This window comes from Myiozetetes cayanensis, unplaced genomic scaffold (genome assembly GCF_022539395.1).
Source record: "Myiozetetes cayanensis isolate MyiCay16 unplaced genomic scaffold, myiCay2020 scf29, whole genome shotgun sequence".
Taxonomy (NCBI): domain Eukaryota; kingdom Metazoa; phylum Chordata; class Aves; order Passeriformes; family Tyrannidae; genus Myiozetetes; species Myiozetetes cayanensis.
The window spans coordinates 4697287-4717581 of NW_026087510.1; the positions used below are offsets into that span (position 1 = coordinate 4697287).

General features: G+C 46.3%; 1 protein-coding gene across 1 annotated transcript in view; it reads right to left on the bottom strand.

The window, feature by feature from the left end:
• The window catches only part of ARHGEF12 (Rho guanine nucleotide exchange factor 12), a 69078-nt gene extending 52920 nt beyond the window's left edge, over positions 1 to 16158 (bottom strand). Inside the window, 1 exon segment of the mRNA XM_050323229.1 lies at positions 15542 to 16158. Within this exon segment, the coding sequence (XP_050179186.1) occupies positions 15542 to 15573 (32 nt within the window). The 5' untranslated portion in view covers positions 15574 to 16158.
• Positions 16159 to 20295: the final 4137 nt, after the last annotated feature.

Sequence of the window (20295 nt, forward strand, 5' to 3'; positions counted from 1 at the left end):
GGGCAGGCTGGGATATGGTAAATATTTATGCAGAATTCACAGACCTTTACCCCAATAAGCAGCCAGGCCTGGGAAAAGAGCAGCTTCCCAGAGCTCCACAGAGCGGAAGCAAAGTGGTCCCAAAGGAACAGAGTCCACACCCCTGTGAGAAGAATCCAGAGAGCAGCAAAAGCAGCTCAGCATCCAACTGCTGCCAATGCCGGGGGGAGTTCTGCTGGAAAACCTCAACATTCAACTCACCAAACCCTAAGGATCCCGTTTCCACATCCCTGGGAGTGTCCAAGGCCGGGTTGGAAGGGGCTTGGAGCAACCTGGGCTCGTGGAAGGTGTCCCTGCCCGTGGATAAAGCTGAGCTTTAAGGTCCCTCCCAACCCAAACCATCGTGGGATTCTATCTGAGATGGCATTTGCAGCTCAGCTGAAGAGGCCCAACCTCGCTCACAGTTTTTGGGGAGTTCAAAAAAAAAAAGGCACAAGTGAATAAATTTGGGAAGTTTAAATAGGTGAATAAATCTGTTCTATATAAAGAATTCAGCACAGATCCCATCGGGATATGGGGTAGATGGACACATGCTATTATATCCAGTGGGTCCCTAACATTATAACCCACCACAACACACAAAAAGTTTGCCAATGCACCTTCTCAGCCCCTCAAAAACCATCGAGGTCAGGCAGAAGGGCTGCCCAAACAATTTACTGAGCCCCAGTGTTATGAGCACTGACCCCCAGTCTCTCCCTCATGAGCTCAGGATGTTCATTTATTTTATTTTATATCAAGGAACAAAATCCATCCCACACATCTTAAATAAACAGGAACTAGCAAAGGACTGCTATGGGGTTTTTTTTTGAGAGAATGTGTAAATATAAAAGTACAGACAACGAGATATGTGAGAAATCTGACGTATTTCAGCAAGATACTGCAGGAACACGGAGTCCACTCCATGACCTGCAGTTTTCAGACACATCTGAGAAACATCTGAACGTTTTCAGCTCCAAAAATCATGGGCCATTATGTCAGAACATCCCTACAGAGGAGTCAGAAAGATGTGAGAGGCACTGAACTGCTCTTAAGTCACGTATGGGGAATGTCATATTTTCTTTTCTTTATAAGAAAAGGATCTGTGTGCTCTTTCAAAAATTTTAATTCATCTGAATATCAACTTGCAAGCACCAAAGGACTAAAAAAACCTTGTCTTTGGCCACTCTGGGAGTGTTTTAAGGAAAGCAGGAGACAACCTGATGACCAAGTGAGTTAATATTTCATCGGAGTACCCCAAGTATGTTGTGTTACATAAGAGGCAGTGGAAGTTTAAGATACAGAAACTTCCTCTTAGGAATATCTGCAGGTCAGAGGAGACAACTTAAGGGCAGCTTACATCAGGTAAAGCAATAATATTACAAACCCACTGCTTCACATATGAAAACCCTACATCACTTCAGCTCCCTCAATTACTGGAACTTAGTTTGAAAAAGAGAAAACTGAGGTACAGAAACAGGAAATTATTTCTGCAGTAAAAGTAGATCAACAATTGCTGAAGTGGAAATACTACCCAGATCAGCCATCCTATCTCAAATCAGTCCCATGATTCCTTTTTTAACAGATTACAAGTCTGTGTGGTACCCTGGTACAGAAACCAAGTCACAGATAACTTGGAATATACAACTTATTTGGGAAGGCAAGTTAAGCTGAGTGCTGGCAGTGCACATGCAACCTTTCAATTTTCAGAGCATTTTGCTACCTAAGAGTTAAGAAAATGTTTTTTAGGATGCAAGATACCAGATGAGAACCCCCTAATACCCCTAACTTTGCAAGTCCATTAGTGGACATACAGCAGTCTTTGTGAAACTCAAGCACCTGTAGGATGCCAGGCAAAATTCAACTTAAAAACAGGCACAGAAGGGAAAAAAAGATTAAATGAAGGGCAGGACAAGCTCCAGGGAAGCACTACTCGCAAGGGAAAGAACGAGGATGATTTAGAAGTGGGAGAAGATGGTGAAGTGAGCAGGGTGGGAAAATCAACTTGGCTGCTGGAGATACAGCTCCATTTGTTATGCACCGAGTGATTCACCACCCAAATCCTCTGCTCTGCTCTGAACAAAACCCACCTTCCAGGCTCCAGCCAGCTGACCAAAAAGCGCAGATCAGCACAAGTTAGGATTAGACTGGCAACCTACTTTAGAGTCAATCATTACAAGGCTGAAGCACAGCTGTCTGCTGTTAATGCACGGCTGCCTTAACCCCCGGCCAAACGCTTTAAAAGTCATCCTCAAAACAAGAAAACGCTCAACTCATTAAAACTTCCAGCACAACTGTTACCTCTGTGCATTTGTTACTGGCAGATGATACTGAGGTAATCTGCTAACCAAAGGAAATTAAAGAAAATTATCATTTTCATCGTGCAACCGGACGATTTTTTACAGACAGTAACTAGAATCAGGAAGTTCTGGTCCAAATATGTAAACTGATTAAAAGGCAGCTGTGAAGTCTGTTAAATCTGCCATCAAAAAGTACATGAAAAGCAAAAAGTGAAAGATCTTTCATGAAAGAGGACCCTCCTTCTTTCAGTTTCATTGTCTGGGCTGACTTCTGGCATAGGAAAAGGGGTTCTATGGAGCTGCATCTAAAAGGTCACAGAGTTTCCTTCCTTGATCTTTTACCATGAACAATTTTAGAAGGCATTAAACATTTCAGAACAGTCTAGCTAAACAAATTTTTGCTTATTCTGTCATTGAATTGAGTTCAACCGATTCCAGTAAGTCTGCTGAGGGGAAAAAAAAAAAAGAGCCCCCCCAAAACAGCTCCAAAATACAGTATATATGCCAGTCACTAAATTCAAACTTGAGTCAATGCCAAAACAGCATAAACTAGACAGAGGAGTAATTATTCAATAGCTGACAGTTTGAAAAGAGAGAAATGAAAACAGTGATTCTCATTTTCTAAGACAAAATCGACTTAATTCACAGCAAACTGAACATAGCTGTTAAAAGTGTGTCATAATTCAAAGAGATAAAAGCACAAGACCAGTACCATGGGTTTAGCACTCAATAGCTTCTTATGGTTCACTCCAGAGCTGGGAATTATCAGCAATAAATACTTTCAGGCCTATAAAACTCTGTGAACTGCCCACCATACATCCAGAACCAGGGGGAGCTTGAACTTATCCTTTCTGAAGGATCTTGCAGGTCCTTCTCAGTTCACCACAAACTTCATCCCACCCCAGCTTTACAAACATATACATATAAAAACCAATAAAAACAAATATATACAATACAAGAAAACAAACAATTAGAGGACACAAACAGCAACAAGATGTTGATCCCATAAGGAAGTCAGCACTTTATCATCCCTTTATCCCAGACCTGCAGCCTCACACTGCCAAAGCCTAAAAAAAGGGGAAAAACCCCAAACACAATGCTACCTGAACTCACAGCCCCAGCCTCTGAAAATGCAGAAATCCATGTCTTTTGGTGCACTAAAACACACTTAAATTCTCCCCCTGCTTCAGTGCAGCGAGGAACACACCAGCAGCGACACCGAGAGTTCACACTCATTGCCCACGAGCCAAGGACCAGTTTACCTCCCCCAGAATTAATTTCATTTTGCAGCCTGCCCTATTGATGATTTCCCCTCTGCCCTCCAGCCAGTGCATAATCAACACTTCTTTTCCAGGGCTCTCCATCTCCCCCTCCCCACCAACCCTCACGCCCCAAGTACAAGCGCGGGGTCAGGAGATGGGCAGGGATCGCCAGGAAGCTTCATTGTTCCAACTCCAGCGCTGCATCTGCCTCTCCACTTTGAAATCCCGGGGCAGGAACGCTCACACAGGCCTGATTAGGAGGCTGCATTTCCTCCAGGAGGCTGCCCAGTGCCTCGGTGGGGCCTGGCAGCTGATTCGTGGGGATTTTTTTCATGTTTGCTCACCTCACCAAACCCTTCCTGCTCCAGCCTCTGCCGGGGCAACGGGGCTGAAAGCGGGCAAACCTCAGCAGGATAACTGCAGCTGCTTCCCAGATCACTAAATGTAAAATATGGAGTGTTTACATTTTCATTTAGCATGCAGCTTACCTGCAGAAGCTTTATATACATATATATATAAAAAATAATATGCTGGCTCTTATCCGCTACAACTGAGTCATCCACGCTGCAGCAAAACACAACTCCCCCACTGCAGCATTGCCAAGCTCCACGCTGGGGAGGGAGGGCCAAAAAACAGCTCTCCCTCCCCAGTTTTCCCTGTGCTGGAGGAACTGAACATGCTCATCACCCATCAGCAGTTGTCCACACTCAAACACCCCCCGGATTCATAAAACGTTGTGTTATCACCATGACCAACAGCTGAGCTTAAGGAGCTGAGATGATTCATGTCACCACATAGAGCGAGAAACTTGAAAATAAAAACACTGATAGGGAGAAAATATGACTACACAAATATATCTTTATATATATAAAATATATAATTATATGTTTATTATGTAAGCTATAAATTATATTTCAAATACAAGTTATATATACTATATAAAGATATCAATTATATATAAATTATACTTATGATTTTTATATAATTTATAGCAACATGCAAATAAATATAAATTGTATATAAATCATGTAATACCTTTAAAAATAAATTATATCAAGCACTACACTACAAATATTTATATATAAATATATTTTATATATATATACAAAAATAATAGATATTAAATTATATACTAAACTAATACATATAAAAATTAAGCAGCAAAACATCAGTTCTGAGCGCATTAAAGCAGTGAAAAATGCAGGGTTTTTAAATTCACGAAGACAATTTCTCCCAAGGTATTTTCTGCAGCACGGAAACCACCAGAAGTGCTTTTAATCTAAAGCAAACAGATCCACGTGATGGAAGAGAGGGAGAGGGGGAAGAGCGCAGGCTGCTTTCAGTCCTACAGGACAGAATTCATTTGCCACTGGGCATTTCTTCCTGCAGGTTATCCTGGGATGGAGTCAGAGCACGCACCCCCTCCAGGACAACTGCAAGGAGTCCCGAAAATCCCCCAGGAAGGCAGCGTTCCACCTGCGGGTCCCAGATATTCGAGCAGGGCTTCCCCTTGCCGTGCAGCTCGTGGACTGTATTTCGAATTTACTGCCCCAAACTCAGCCGGGAGGGGGAGATGAAAAGATTTCCACGTGGGGATTTAAACAAACAGGGCCCTGGAACAGCACAGTCCTTGTCTGAAGTGTCCAGAGTCCCTCTGTGCCTGTCCTTGCAACCAATTACAAACTATCCTTTTGATTTATCAAAAAGCAAACCAACAACCCCCCCACACACACACTTCACTATTTCCATGTTCTTGGTTATTTTATTAGTTTTTTTTTTTTACCTTAGCTGTTGAAATGCTCTTTTGGGGCTAAACTTTTTGATCTGAAAGGCATTTCGTTAAAAATAAGAAAAAAAAAATAAAAGAAATGAAAACCCTAAATCCCTATATACTCTACGTCAACACTTATTTTGAGGAAATATATTCCCACTTCCTGGGGATTGTGCCTGGATTGCCGGGGCCAGAGCACAGCTAGCTGTCCCAACAAAAACAGAGAAATCAATTTATTTTGGTGGTGTAAACTTCCAAGCTTCTGAAGACCCTTGCTGATCAAACCCCATCAATATTCCAAGAATCAGTTTATGGATGTGAAGGAGCCATTTTCTACATATACGAAAAGCAACAGATGGAGCATAATTCTCAGTTGCTGTGATGTTCCTGTTACTGCAGCAATAAGGAGGCTCAGCAAAGCTGCCTCCCAGGAGCTGCAGAGCCAGGATGGTTAAAAAAATATATATTAATTAAAAAAAAAAAAAAGAAGGGAAAAAATAAGGGGGGAGGAGGGAGGGACAGATTGCCTCCACCTGGCTGAATTCCAGTGATTTAGATTTTTGCAGGCTGCCCAAAAAAAAAAAAAAAAAAAAAGTTGCAAAGCTGTTTCCTCTCCCAGCTCAGTTTAATTATCTGCTTCTGTTTGACTCAGGGAAGAACCCTCCTCCAAAGTGGTGCCAAGTGTCCAAACAAGCTGTAAGCAGCACAAGGACTGTCCCCACTGCCTGCACCCACCTGCCAGGAGCACCACTGACCTTTCAGCTGGGCAAGCACGTCCCCACTGCCAGGAAAGGAGTGTTTGCCTGCCCTAAACCAGGGCCAGATGCCTCAGCTGCAGAGGGGAGTCCAAGGCACGGGTGAGCAGGTGCAGACACCAAAAGAACATGGTTAATGTCTCACTGGTGAGTGCAAACCCTGCTCCTGAGTCTGCTGAAAGGAAGAGGGGGAGGAGGTCAAGGTTGGCTGTGCAATCCGTGCAGCTGAAGCTGCACTGGTTAACATCCAAGGTAAACACCACTCCAGCATTTACAGCCATCACCAGCATTCCTCCAGCCTTCCACGCTGGAAGAAACCTGTGCTTGCCCTTTTTGGTGTTTTTTTTCCTTTTTCCCCTAAGCGTTTTCTTCCCAGAACAATTTCCATGAGGTGAGCGAGGTGAATATTTTACATCACTTCAGAGACCCGAGATACCCGAGTGTAAAACACGGGCCTTTCAGGGCCAGGTGCCCTGAGAAAAACAGAGAAACCCAACTTATTTTGGCAGTGTAAATAAACCTCCAAGTTCCTGAAGACCTTTGCTGACTTCAGAGGGCTGCTGTGATTCGTAACACCCTCTTACGAACCACTATCAAACTTTTACACCAAATCACCCACCACTGAAGCAAATGAACCTATGGAAAACACTTTTAGATCATGCATCCACTTTCAAATAATAAGAAGATATTCACTTTTCCTGCTGAAGGCTCTGTTAGAACTCCACAGGCAGGGGAAGCCGCCTGCACAGGTGCTCACTGAGGCACCTACACAGCTTTTGACCCATCCCTGCAACAAAGAAAAATCCCACAACAATTGGGAAGGGCTCTCTCTGCAGGATCCCCACAGCACCTCCACCGGCCAGAAACGATTGAGCTGGCTGGGTTTGCTCAGATCAGATCTGTGCCCACACGAACCACTTCCGCTGCCGAAACCGCAGGGACTGCACGGGGCAAAACCACAACCCATCATTTTGTGCCTCTCGACAAGGCAGCACCAACGAACTGCCAGCCTGGAGAGCTGCACTTCATCACCAGGAGATCTCCAAGGGAGGGATTTTCGTCCTCGGCACGCGAGGATTCCACCCATCCTCACACTTAGGGGGTTCGCGTTCTGTAAATTCATCTCCCCCCTGTTGCAGCTTCCCCCTGGATGTTTGTCACGGCTTCCTCGGTCAGGGCAGGTGGCAGTAAATCAGGGTGGCAGCGGGGAAAATCCCTCTTTTAAAATCAGATATAGCCTGAGAACAGCAGCTCACTTTTGGCCGAGGTCAGTGCCTAACTCGGGACATCACAGAATCGTAATTTTTCAGAAGGCAGGGAAAAAAAAAAAACATCCCGCGGACACAGATCAGAAAACCACGTTATTTTCTCACTTGCAAACACTAACTCGGAAAGGCAATTAACAAAAGAGCGGGAATTATTACCATCATGGCTCAAACAGTGTCCCCTGGGACCTGCTGTCACTCCAGGCAGCCTCCTCAAGAATTAGAGAGGCTCTCCCAGACAGCAAACACGGCTCTTCAGTCCTGCACAGCGAATTTAGCTGCAGCCCTGGCTCGTCAGGGGTTTTTGCCTTACCCCAGCAGGTCCTGGCCCTTCAGGGCTGCCATGCCCTCAGAACACAGGGGCAGACAGGAAGCCTCTGTCCTATCTGGGAGTTGCCACCAGCTCTGCCATTTCTCCCCCTCTCACTCACTTCCTATTGATTTCTCCTGTCTTACACTGCAGCTTTTTCCTATTTCCTTTGTCTCGCTCGTTATAGCTTCCCTCCTTTAATCCTCCTCTTTTTCCCCCCGTTTTCCACCCCTTTTCTGGGAGCTTTGATCTCAGTCCCTGCTCATCAGAGTCCTCTTTTGCATCTGGGCACACCAGAAAGGCAGAGGTGCCACAGAGTACTGAGAGGAGACGCCTCGTCTGATGTGCTGCCAGCAAGCTGCACTAACAGCCACTATCATAACAGGGGGAAAAAAGACTTTCAAGCAGCCATCAGATGCTTTGGGTTGAGCCTGCAGGTTGGAGCTTGTATGTTTATGGGAGTGGTGGACTCCGAATCCTGTACCTGTCTCACATCAGTCTAGGGCTTTATTAAACACATGGGTCTTTTCCTCCACACTGGGAAGTGCTTGCTCAGGTCAATTCGGGTCCAACCTAAGCTTTGCAACCCCCTTCCAGTCTGCAGCTCACTCAGGACTCCATGAAAGAGTATCTAACTCTTCCTAATTCCACTTGGGAAGTCACCCCAGCCCTTGGTAAAAGAGCTGCCCATGATGCCACAAACCAGGATTCACAGTCTGCAAATAAATGCAAAACCAGCTTCTCACACAAACAAGAGCAGTTGTGCTGCTACTCACAGATTCAACAAGGAACAGTACCTGGGAAAGAAAATTAAAGATTTCCACCAATATCCCTGAGGATTTCCAATGCCATGGTCACAGGTTTGATCCCCATACAGGCCACTGACTTAAAGAGCTGGACTTGATAATCCTTGTGGGTCCCCTCCAACACAGAATATTCAGTGATTCTGTGATATTTCAGGAGCTCAGGAGCAGATGTAAAATCAGTTTGAGTCCTGCCCTTGCATATACAGTTCTTGTGTCAACCGAGAGCAACCAAGAGCTCCCAGAACCTGGAGGTTCCCTCTTGGGATTTCAAGCACCAACACTGCAAATTTTTACCACCAAAAGAGGCCCTTCTGCTTAATTCTCACAGTCCAGTCCATCTTTTAACCAAACCCTGTTCCCTGACCATAAAAGGCTGAGTTTTTTTGGATGAACTGAGCCCAGACTGCCACGAGATTATTTCAAGCACAGAAACCTGTGCTGCGATGGGTGATCCTCGGGAAGGACACGCTCGTTTCCTTCCCAGCACCAGAGCAACTCCAAGAGTACCTTCCCCACCGACCATCACAGCCCAGACCTTTCCAGTGCTGTCAAAACAAGGCTTAAAATAGCCACCCCATGGCACTGAAGCGTTTGCACACCGATGTAAACAGCGAGGCTTCTTCTTCACCATCACCCTGGGCTGAACGGTGCGACCCTGCAAGGAAGGGTTCCTGCCCAGGGGCCTCAGGAGTCAGAGACACAACCCTCAAACCCCTCAAGGAAAGGCTGCAGAGTGATAACAAAGCACCAACCCCCCCCCGTTTAGTGAATGTCGCCGTCTGAACGGTTGTTTGTTTGGCTTTTGCTATTTATACTTAATGCTTACATTTGAAACATAAGGACGCTGCTTTTTCCTGTCATTTGTAATATATTTGTTTTTACGTGTTTTCTTTCGGGGAAGAAAAATGAGCAAACCTTGTTTCTTCCTGTCTTTTCCTCTGTGTGTGCTGTTGCTATTATTTTTTTTTTATGTATCCTGCCTTGCATTTTATCCCTTGTACATTCTTCATGTATACTGCACATTTTTACATCCCTCTTGATTTTACCAGTTTGCTGCTGCTTCTCCTGTCCTTATTTTAAGCCTTCTCTTCTGATGATGAAACATTATCTACATCCAGGCTCCTGACCCTCAGTTTAATCAAGCTGAGACATGAACTAACACTTTTATTCTTTAAAACCTAATAATTATGCAGAGCAGGGCCACAGAGCAGAGCATCACCTACCTGAAAATATGCATTTAAGCCTATTTTCTCTCAGTGGTATTGACATCTCTAACACAGGAAAACCTAGTTATCTCAAAGCAGATAAAATATCAGGCCTAGAGTGAAAGAAGGGAGAGTGCTTAGGAAGGGGAATATTTGCAGAGCCTCAGGAATGCTACAAGAAGCACTTTTATTAGCAACTCTGACCACCCAAACTCGAGGATAATGCAAATGGGATTCATTAGTAAGTCTCCTACTGCTAGTTTTCAGAGGGAAAGGAGAGGTATTCAATGAGAAACCTGGAGGGTAAAGCCTTGAAGCAAGAGCCTGGGCTTATCTTTGAAGCAGCACAGCCAACATACCTCCCTGGTGACCCAGAAGGACCAGCTGGAGGTTAAGTGGAGAATTCAGTCTCCAGACCAAAGCAAACACTGCTCCTCTCTGAGACACTCTGCATAACTATGAGCTACAGCCCTGGGCTGGTTGGGGGGGACTGATGGTTATAACCATGAGAGGCAAAGGATGCTCCCCAAAACACTGTGGGAAAACAACAGTTAATGGTAAAAATCCTGCTGGTTATACTCCAAAGCTTCCTGGGAAAGCAGGGAAACAGGAGGCACTGAAGGTACTCAAATTCACACAAATGCTTAAAGACATATATTCCCTAGGAGGAAACAATCAAATAATCCTGCTGTACTGTCATGAAATGCATACAATAACTGGCACAGGTGTCAGTACCACCTTCCCCAAAATCATGAATGCTCTGTACTACCTTAGGATGAACTGCTAAATAATCTTTGATGCCTAAATCACTACTTCTACAACATGATGCAGGACAGTTGTGAGGGTGAACAGACCTCTCTTTGATTTCCTGCAGGACTGTGGTCGCTGCTGCCACCCTCAAGGACCACGAAACTCTCGTCCCACACAGGTCATGGGAGTCGGAGATCACCAATGAACACCCACAAAGCTCACCAGTGACCTCAGCAACTCCTGCTCGAAAGGCAGGATGCACTTTTCTTCCCAGTCCCCTTCCTAACCCATCCACTGGAAACGTTCAGAACTGCCATAACAGGAGCTATGTGCACGGGGAGAATTATACAATTGGGCTAAGAGATGAAATATCATTCCTGCCTCCACCCAAATAATCACAACGCCCACAGCTCTACTCAAAACTAGAAAATCAAGCTCACCTCAGCTCCTGTCTCCAGTAAAAACCCTAATAAACTATGCAGCATGAACTGGTAGCATTTGCTTCCTGGCCAGCAGTAAACATCCCAGACAGCCCTCTCTTGTGACAGCCATGACCAAAGCCAAAGAAAAAACGGATTTATGCACAGACTATGTCAACTACTCGTTTCCAAACTCAGTGAAGGCACAATGATGGAAAGCACAAGATGATTTGCCTTAAAGATTGTTATGCTTTTTAGTCCTTAGATGTCGTGCTGCAGCCCATTTTCCATAAATATTGGGTCTTACAAACTCAATATTAATTAAATAAATGCATGATAATAGCATCTAACTACTCAGTAACACTAAGGTAGGACTTTCTGTGAAGTTCTCTCTCTGCTGGAAAAAAAGAAAACTTTTTTTTTCCCCACCACACGGTTAAAGAATTCCCATTTACTACAGGGACTTCCAAACAGCCAAAGACAGGGAAAGTGCATCTAAGCAGATAAGAAACAATTAGGGTCTATTTTAGTACCAAGTCAGGAGCAAATCACCAATTAAAACTTCTCAAGGGTAATTATGTGTAAATTCTACCTCTGCTGTTTTCCAATCATAGCAACAGAAACTACAGCACGGTTATAAATAAAACTCATTTGCAAGCAAGTGCAAAGGAAGAGTCACCGAGTTCCTCGGCGAGGTCCTGCGAAAGCAAGAGCCTCCTTTTCTTTTATTGGGCTTTAATAAACAGAAAAGAAAACATAAAGCCAGTCCCGCAGCCGTGCAATTGCTCAACTCTGAAGTGAGTTTGGAACGGTTACAGGAAGAAAAATACAGTGAGCTACGAGAGCAAAAAAAAAAAAAAAAAAAAAAAAAAAAGAGAGAATTAATGGCATACAAATGTTTCTTTAGTGTCATAACAGGATACAGCCCAGCTCGGAGCAGCCCTCGGTGGCCAAGCAGAGCCTGCAAATGGCCGGGTTTCATCCCGGCCCCGGCGTGGCCTTGGGAAGAATAAAGGCCTTATCTGGCCCGGCCATGTGTCCCCGGCCACAAACGGCACAGCAGCAACGCCCAGAGCCGTGTCCAGGAAAACTCCAGAGGGAGGGAATGCGGGCACACTCGCTGCAGAAGCACTGAGGGAACAGGGAAACTCCTCCAGCAAACCCTGCCCGGCCATCGAGCACCCTCAGACAGGTCTTGCGATCCAGTCTCCACACTCCAAAATCCTCCGATGACGGCTCCCCAAAACCATCCAGCAACAAAAACCCAACCCAGCACCAGCAACTAGGCAAAAAAAAAAAATCACATTTTTCAGGCTAAAAGGTGTGGCAAGTCTCACTCCAATCCAGACAGGAGTGAAGAGCAGAAGGCAGTTTGTCAGTCACCTGCCCACTTTCAGATCCCCGCCTTGGGATAAGAAATGGTCCCCTCCATGTGCTGGGTTCCTTCCACTATCGAGTCAGTCCTGGTGAGCAGCTCAGAGATGTTCTACCTCAAAGGCTTACTAGGCTAAGCAAGATAAATGCCACCTCAGGAGGCCTCTAAATAAACACGGCATAGCTAAGAGAGGATTAAGCGGAGAGGGTGTATATGTTTACAAACATAAAGGAGAAGAGCAATAAGGCTGGAGATGGGTTTGATATGGTCCACCGGGCATTTTTTTATGAAAAAAGAAGCAGCTGACATAGTAAAAGAACATCCTGAGACAAAGAAGGGGAAGTTTAGGTCACTGTTTAAAGTTCTGACGCTCTCAAACCATCAGAAGCCATGCGAGGCACATCCTGGACACGGTTCTGCAGATGTGTTTCTACTCTATTACGAGCTAATCTTTACTTTACCCGCTCCCTTGAGGTGTTTCTCCAAATGCTGAGGAGCTGATGGGGCACAGTGTGTGTCAGAAGCTTCTTCAGTAACTCTGACCAGCCATTACACTCTCAGGAGTTTTAACATCTGTTCTGCCTTTTTGTTTAATGCCTGGTATTCCCCCATTCCCCCAGGCACTCACTTCCCTCCAGGCCTAAGACATTTTAAGAAAAGAACACTTGAAGAAAATCCTGTTGCTTTGGAGGCAGCTGGATGACAGAATCCAGCTCAGGGATGGAGCATAACCATCACCCAAATTAACTGGGTTAAGGTTTGGTCCACAGAGGGAATTATCAGCAGATATGAACTGGCCTGTGTTTCAGCAGAGTGCCAGACACTAAAATCCATTTAACTTTCCTGGGAAAGGGAGCAAAATAAAAGGAAATTTAAAAAAAAGGGAGGGGATTTAAGGAAAACATCATTTATCACACTAGCTACAGAACAGCACCAGAAATGGCCATTCATACACTCCTAATTTATATACTTTAATGCCATACATGATATCATCAACAAAAACATAGAAGACATAAAACATGTCAAGGATGAGCGAAGTGCCAACTTGCACAAGGGAAATGTCTGACAGCTGTCAAATCACAGCACAATTACCACCTTAAACTGAGGGGATACCAAAGGAAGTATCTGCTGTCTGTAGCACGGATTTGGGCAGCTCTACATATGCAACATGCAAATATGTACAGCTAATATGGAGAAAAATGCAGGCCCATGCCACCCTATTATATTCCTAATGCCATCTGGCACAGATGCCAGCTGGGGTTTTCCTGTTTTAAGGCAGTTCCCAACTGGATCCCACAAAGAATGGTCGCTGATAGATACAGAGGGGACTGAACGTGTCATCTGATTTCCACCACGCAGATCTAACGACACTGGAAGCATTGAGATTATTTCTATTGCACCTGCTTTACATTCCAAGCTTAGGACTGGAAGAGGCAACCCAGAGGCTTCTTGGGCCTAATGGGAAAGGAAGCATTTCACCATTTCACTGTGGGACAACAGTGACCAAAAGACACCCCCTCCAGGTCCTGCACAGTGCAGACAAAGAGGAGGGGCAGAGATGAGAAAACACCACCACCCTGCCTGGGGTTCTGCTGAAAGGTGCAGGCAGGGAATAAATCATACAATCATCACAGAATCCCAGAACGACTGGGTTTGGAAGGGACCTTAAAGACCATCTCTCTCCAACTCCTTGCCATGGGCAGGGACACCTTCCACCAGCCCAGGTTGCTCCAAGCCCCATCCAACCTGGCCTGGGACACTTCCAGAAAGCTCTGGCTGCCAGGGCTGTGGAGACACAGCTCCTCACCTGACATTAAAAGCCTTTTAAACCAGACCCTTAATGGAGCATCAAACAGAAACATCCTCCTGACATGACTGAGAGCAAAAGGAAATGAGACTTTTTTTTTTTTTTTGGTCTCCGCTACATTTTCAATTTGGCTGTTCCAATTCAATAATGGAAAGTATTTTGTTTTACTAACAAGTAAATTAAATTCCCTGTTCTCGTGCTTTTCTTTTCCATGCATCACTCTGCTGCTTCTCGGCATGAAAATCCTGTCGTTCCTTTTGATATCATGAAACTGCCATAAAACATATGGTCTTAAGAATGTAACAAAATCCTCACAAAGCCACTGAAATGCCTTTTGAGTGTCATTGTCTTGTCTGGTACAGAGAAAAAACGTCCTGCAACTCAACAACCACTGATGCACAGCAAAAGACGAAAAATTTAGTTTTCTTCTGTCACCTGCTCTGTGACAGCTACACAATTAATTACAAAGATTTAATCTTCTATGAACAGTCATAAACACAGACTCTACACAATTCTGAGCTGATCCATGGAGTCATGAAAGTGTGAGAACTACACTCACTCTTTCCTGAGCATAATTGAGTCTATAGGGTGAGCTCAGGCAGCCAAAAGCATCATTCCTCTGTCCCAGCTCTGGACTCTCTGCTGGGTCATGAAAGGCCAAAGCAAGGTCTTTGTCACACACATTCATGCCTTAACCACCAAAGATCCACAGCAAGAATATAATAAAATACATGAACATTTCTGACATTATAAGTTGGGGAAAAAAAAAAAAAAAAAAAAAAAAAAGGTGTATCTTCTTCTCTCATCAAATGAAGGCACTCATTCCACTCATTCATCTCAAAAGCATAAGAAGAGGCTTCCTACTTGAGTTTTTTTGTCACAACAAACCCCACGTTTTCCTCCCTGGCTCTGAAACATCCCAGCTCAAGCAGGAGAACTCCAGGCTGTAATAAAAGGCCCGTGGAGCACCTGCAGAGCAGCCCAGAGGCCCGAGCAGGTATCTAAAGCCAGGACAATTTAAACCAAGGGAGACACCAGCAGACATTCCTGCTCCACAACTATCCCTCCTGCCTCACCTGAAGTGACCTCCCAGCAGTGCTTGACCCAAGGAGACCCAAGTGCATCCTGCACAAGGTTTCTGAGTTCACACTCGAGCTGAATCCTCAACTCCTGTCGCCTCTCCTGCTTTAACTCCTTGCAGGAATTACTCTGGTGTTCCTCCCAGCCACCAGCCCATCCTGGGAGCTGCGTGACAACCCGTGGTTCCTACAAAGTCAGCCTGGCAGGCTTGAAAGCTGCTGGACTTGAAATACTCCGGTTTCAAAGCCAACCCAGTCGCTTTGACAGTCAGACAACCGTGGGTACAGACAGGCTCCCAGAAACTCAGATTTAACCCTGCTTTTCTCATTCTTTTTATCAATGAGCTCAGAAAGCGGGAGCTCTGCAAATAGCCTGGACTTCAGAAAAGACGAAAGCCAAAGAAATTTCATTTTATACTGACCTGTCCGTGATTGTGGACTGTGTGCCACTCATTGGAGCCTTTGGCAAGAGGTCGTATTATCCAATTTACATTTTACTCATTTACTGCGGGAGTACGAACGAGGCTTCGCCCCTCGCTGAGGTTCCAGGATCCAGCCTTAGCTCCGGGAGAAAGAGGCACGCACAGGAGGGGCAAACCCGGTTCAAGGGCAGGAGAGGAGGAAAACAAAACAAACAAACAAACAAAAACCCAAACAAACAAACAGACAAACAAAAAAATCCACAAAACTCTTCTTTGCAGTCGCGCAGAATATCCAGGGGGGGAAAAAATACAAAGAAAAAATAAGAAAAGGGAAAAAAAAAAAAAAATCTTGGTGTTCTCCGCCGAGGGGGGAGGAAAAAGCAGCGGCCGAGCCGGGGCAGGAGCGCTCAGCGCAGGGGGGGCGGGCGGCGCTCCCCGCCCGCGGCCGGGCCCATGTCCCGCTGCCCGCCCGCCCCGACCCCCGCCCGGGGCTCGCCCGCCAAGGGGGCGGCCGGGCCGGCCCCTCAGGCCCGGGGCTCCATCGCCCGCCGCTCCGCCTCCCGCACACGGCCAAGCCTCGCCGCGGCCCCTTCTCCCCTGCCGGCCCGGGGATGGCCCCGCTGCGCTGCTGCGGCTGCTGCGAGGCGGGAGCGGCGCGTCCCGGCAGAGCCTGCGCCGAGCCGGGCCGGGCTGGGCTGGACTGAGCTGGGCTGGGCTCGGAGCCTGGGCTGGGCTGGGTTGGGCTCAGCTCGCCCCTCCCCGGTGCCTCCGGGGGTTCGTACCTCCGGCCGCTCCGCCCCGGCACCGGATCCCTCCGCTGGCAGCCCTCCTCTTCCTCCTCCTGCTTCTCCTCCTCTTCCTCTTCCCCCTCCTCCTTTTTCTTCTCCTCCTCCTCCTTTTTCTTCTTTTCCCTCTCCTCCTCCTTCTCTTCCTCCTCCCCCTTTCCCCCCCTCCTCCTTCTCCCTCTTTCTCTCCTCCTCCTCCTCTCCTCCTTCTTCTTCTCCTCCTGCTCCCCCTTCTCCTTCTCTTCCCCCTCCTTTTCCTTCTCTTCACCCACTTTTTCTTCTCCCCCTCTTCCTCTTTCTCCTTTCCCTCCTTCGCCTACTCCTCCTCCTCTTCCTCCGTTTTCTCCTTTTCCTTCTCTTCCCCTTATTTTCCTTCTCTCCCCCCCTCCTCCATCACCTTCTCCTCTTCCTCCTTTTCTTCCTCCTCCCTCTCTGCCCTTCTCCTGGTCCTTAGCGTTTTCCCCTTCCCCTTCGGGAAGTCTTTCCCAGGCCAGCGGGTTGTTTTCTTCTCCTCCTGTCTCCACCCAAGTCACAGTCCCTGCTCCCTCATCCCTTATCCCAGCCGGAGAAGTTTCCCTCTCCATTTCCCTCCTCCCTCTCCCCGGTTTTTGCCTCGTCACAAGCTCGGAGGGCAGGGAGTGCCCGCGCCTCCATCTCCACGGGCTGCGGGATGGAAAATATGACACCAAGGAGACTTAACAGCAGAAAGAAAATAAACAGCGAATTAAAATAGTGAAGCTCTGCCTCAAAGAGTCACCAACGCCTGTGCTGTTTGCTCCAAAACCTTTCATGGCTCCGCATGGTTCCCTGCATTTCCACACACATTTCATTAGGAATTTTTCTCACAGGTGAAGGTCAACATAAATCTAAGAACTGGTCCCTGCCTGCACATACCTCAGCCTTCCAGAAACACTGAACCAAGTTCCTGCTCCTCTTCATGTAAACAAACAAACAAACACAATATGAAAAAAATAAGCAAAAAGGCTTATTTGGACATTGAAATTTCAGCAGGTGTGGATTTCCCTCTGCTCAGCACAAACACATCCTTGCTGGTGCACGGCTGTCTCTCCCTGCTGTTTAGGCCATGCACAACACTGGTTTAGAGAGAAATGCCTGTCTCAGCTTACACAGAATCCCAATGGTTTGGCTTGGAAGGGACCTTAAATATCTTCTCATTCCAACCCCTGCCATGGGCAGGGACACCTTCCACCAGCCCAGGTTGCTCCAAGCCCCATCCAACCTGGCCTTGGACACTTCCAGGGATGGGGCAGCCACAGCTTCTCTGGGCAACCTGTGCCAGGGCCTCCCAGTAAAGATATTTTTCCTAATGTCCAGTCTAAACCTACTCTGTCAGTGTGAAGCCACTTCTCCTCGTCCTGTCACTGCAAGCAACTTGTTCTCAAGCACCCAGAAATAACATCTACATGCTCTAACTTCAGGAACCTTCCACGCTTCTCCTCCAGGAATTAAAGCTCACGAGCACCACAGAAGTCCAGTGGAAATCAGGATGGTTTCTCTACCAGGGAGGGTGGGCAGTAATTCCTGCCCTCCCTGCACAGAGGAACTGGTGGAACATCAGTCTTTCCTACCAAATGCCAGCAGACTAAAATAACCTTATTAGCTAATCCCAATCATCCAGGAACACCATCCTCCTTCCCTTTAATTAATCTTACCGTCATATACTTCAAAGCCAGGACACTGGACTTGGAAAGAGCCTGGAAAACAGGCTTTGGAAACTCAGGAGCAGATCCCTCCCTAAGCACACAGGACCATACCTTGCCTGAAGCTAAATCCAGGCTGCTGCTGCTGCTCTGGAACACGGAGCCTTTTCCTGCTTCGGAGCGAAGCGAGCGTGGATCAGGAAGCCAGCAGACTGTCTGGGAGTCTGAAGAATTTGTTGTTTTGATGAAGTTCAGAGCAAAGAGGGGAAGCGTGGGATGAAATCATTTTCTACATGATACTTGACATATATACACGCAGGACATTTATACTTCCTTTTTTGGTTTCCTTTTGAGGAAAATGCAGGCTTGGGGGGAAAAAAAAAAAGAAAAAAGTGTGGGAGTGCTAGACAAGCAGCCACGTCTGCCTCTGATTCTGCAGCTGTGCACCACAGTGGTGATGGAGTGACTGAATACCTCCATATATCTGTATTTATTTATTATATATCCCCCTATTGCATCTTCCCTGCAACAAATCCCTCCCTGCTTTTAACTTTGGGAACATCAAGTTCTGTGCCTGGAGAAGGGAAGGCTCCCAGGAGACCTTCTGATTCATGGCAGGCCCAGCGTGTTGGGCCTCGATGCTCCTTTATTCCTTTAATTATCTTTTATTGTGCATGACAACATAATGAGAACAACAGTTAGCTGGAGGAAATCCTAAGACATAGATACTGAAACCATAACTGCTTCTCTTTTCTGCAAATGCTATTTTTTTTATGGTGGGAGCTGACTGCATACTTAGGTTAAGATGGATGCCTATTTATGATAATTCTGCCTGGGCATTTTTACAGCATAAAATATGGGGTGGGGAAATCAATAACCAATTACACTGTACCAACTACAACAGATACTTTTTTTTTGGTAGCTCTGAAGTTGTCACTTGTGCTGAATTTACCATAGAGCACCATCCCGTGGCATGGGGGTTGGAACAAGATGATCTTTAAGGTCCCTTCCAACCCAAACCATTCTGTGTTTCTTTGATTCACCTCCTCAGTCTCCAGGGCACAGCACCAATGTCCCCAAAAGTCCATTTTTCAGTCCAAAGCGGAGCTAAGGGGATCAAGTGAGGAGAACCCTGGAGCAAAAACGGATGGCTCCTATGGAGCATAATTTATTTTGCCCTAAAGCAGAGGACAGATCCTCGGAGGTGCCTTTTAGGGGCTCCTGCAAAGGCAGGTTTATAGACACAGTGTTTACTGAGGATCCTTTTGCCTAATCCCACTTTTCCAGCCTCGCGCCGAGGAGCTGTTGCCATCTGCTGGGAAAGCCTCGAATGGCTCCTCCAACCTGAACTTCCCAGCAGGTAAAGGGTGAGCTCCCAATCACACCCTCGTTCCCCTTCGGAACGGAGCATTTCCAAGCCCTGTAATACCTGTGATGCTCCCTGGGGGGTTTGCACCGCTGTGGGTTCAGCACAGAAAGCCACAGAAACCAGCAAAAGGCGATAATTCAAATTTTAACTGTGAATTTTAACTGCATGTGACCCTTTTTCCTTCAGGAAAATCTCCCTTCGCGTTTCAGGTGGGATAACCAGACATGAGAGCAACTTACCTGTGTGTGCAACGGGGCTCCTGCAGACCTCAAGTAAAGAATAGGGTAGAAAGTAGAGAAAGTAAATAGTAAAGGAGTAAAGTACAGAACAGTAAACAAAAGAATATAACAAATAAAGAAAATAACAGAAAGCTTTGTAAAATTATATGCTAAGTCAGACATGATGATCAGCTGAGCTTTGCTGAGCCCCATCATAAAAATCAAGGAGATAAAGTCTCTTTTGCTGCTTACAAGTCATCAATTTAAAGCCACTGATAGAATGCACCAGTATTTTGGACTGTTATTTAAACTCACCATAAATTGCTGGGCCAGCTCCTGTTCTGCTGCTTTTGGAAGGCAGCAGCCAACCTTTCCACCTTGCACAAGAGGAGGGAAATTATCCCCAAGGCTTACAGAGAAGACAGTTCATTTCCCAGCTGTGCATATGAACTCACAACTCCTGAAGAACAGAGAGGACCTTGATCTCGGGTCAGGATTGGGGATAAGCCTGGCTCTGCTCTCAAGCTTGGCATGGTCAAACCTTCCTGCCTCAGTGACTGTGATTCCACCCAGCCAAACTCACCTCAAGCACCAACAGCTGCTGGATCCAGCGGCCACTTCCATATCTGGATGTAACTCTTAACCTGACAAAACACCCAGCAATCCGTGCTGGGCTCCACACTCCTGTGCACCTTCACAGCCTTTTCACACCTCAAAACAA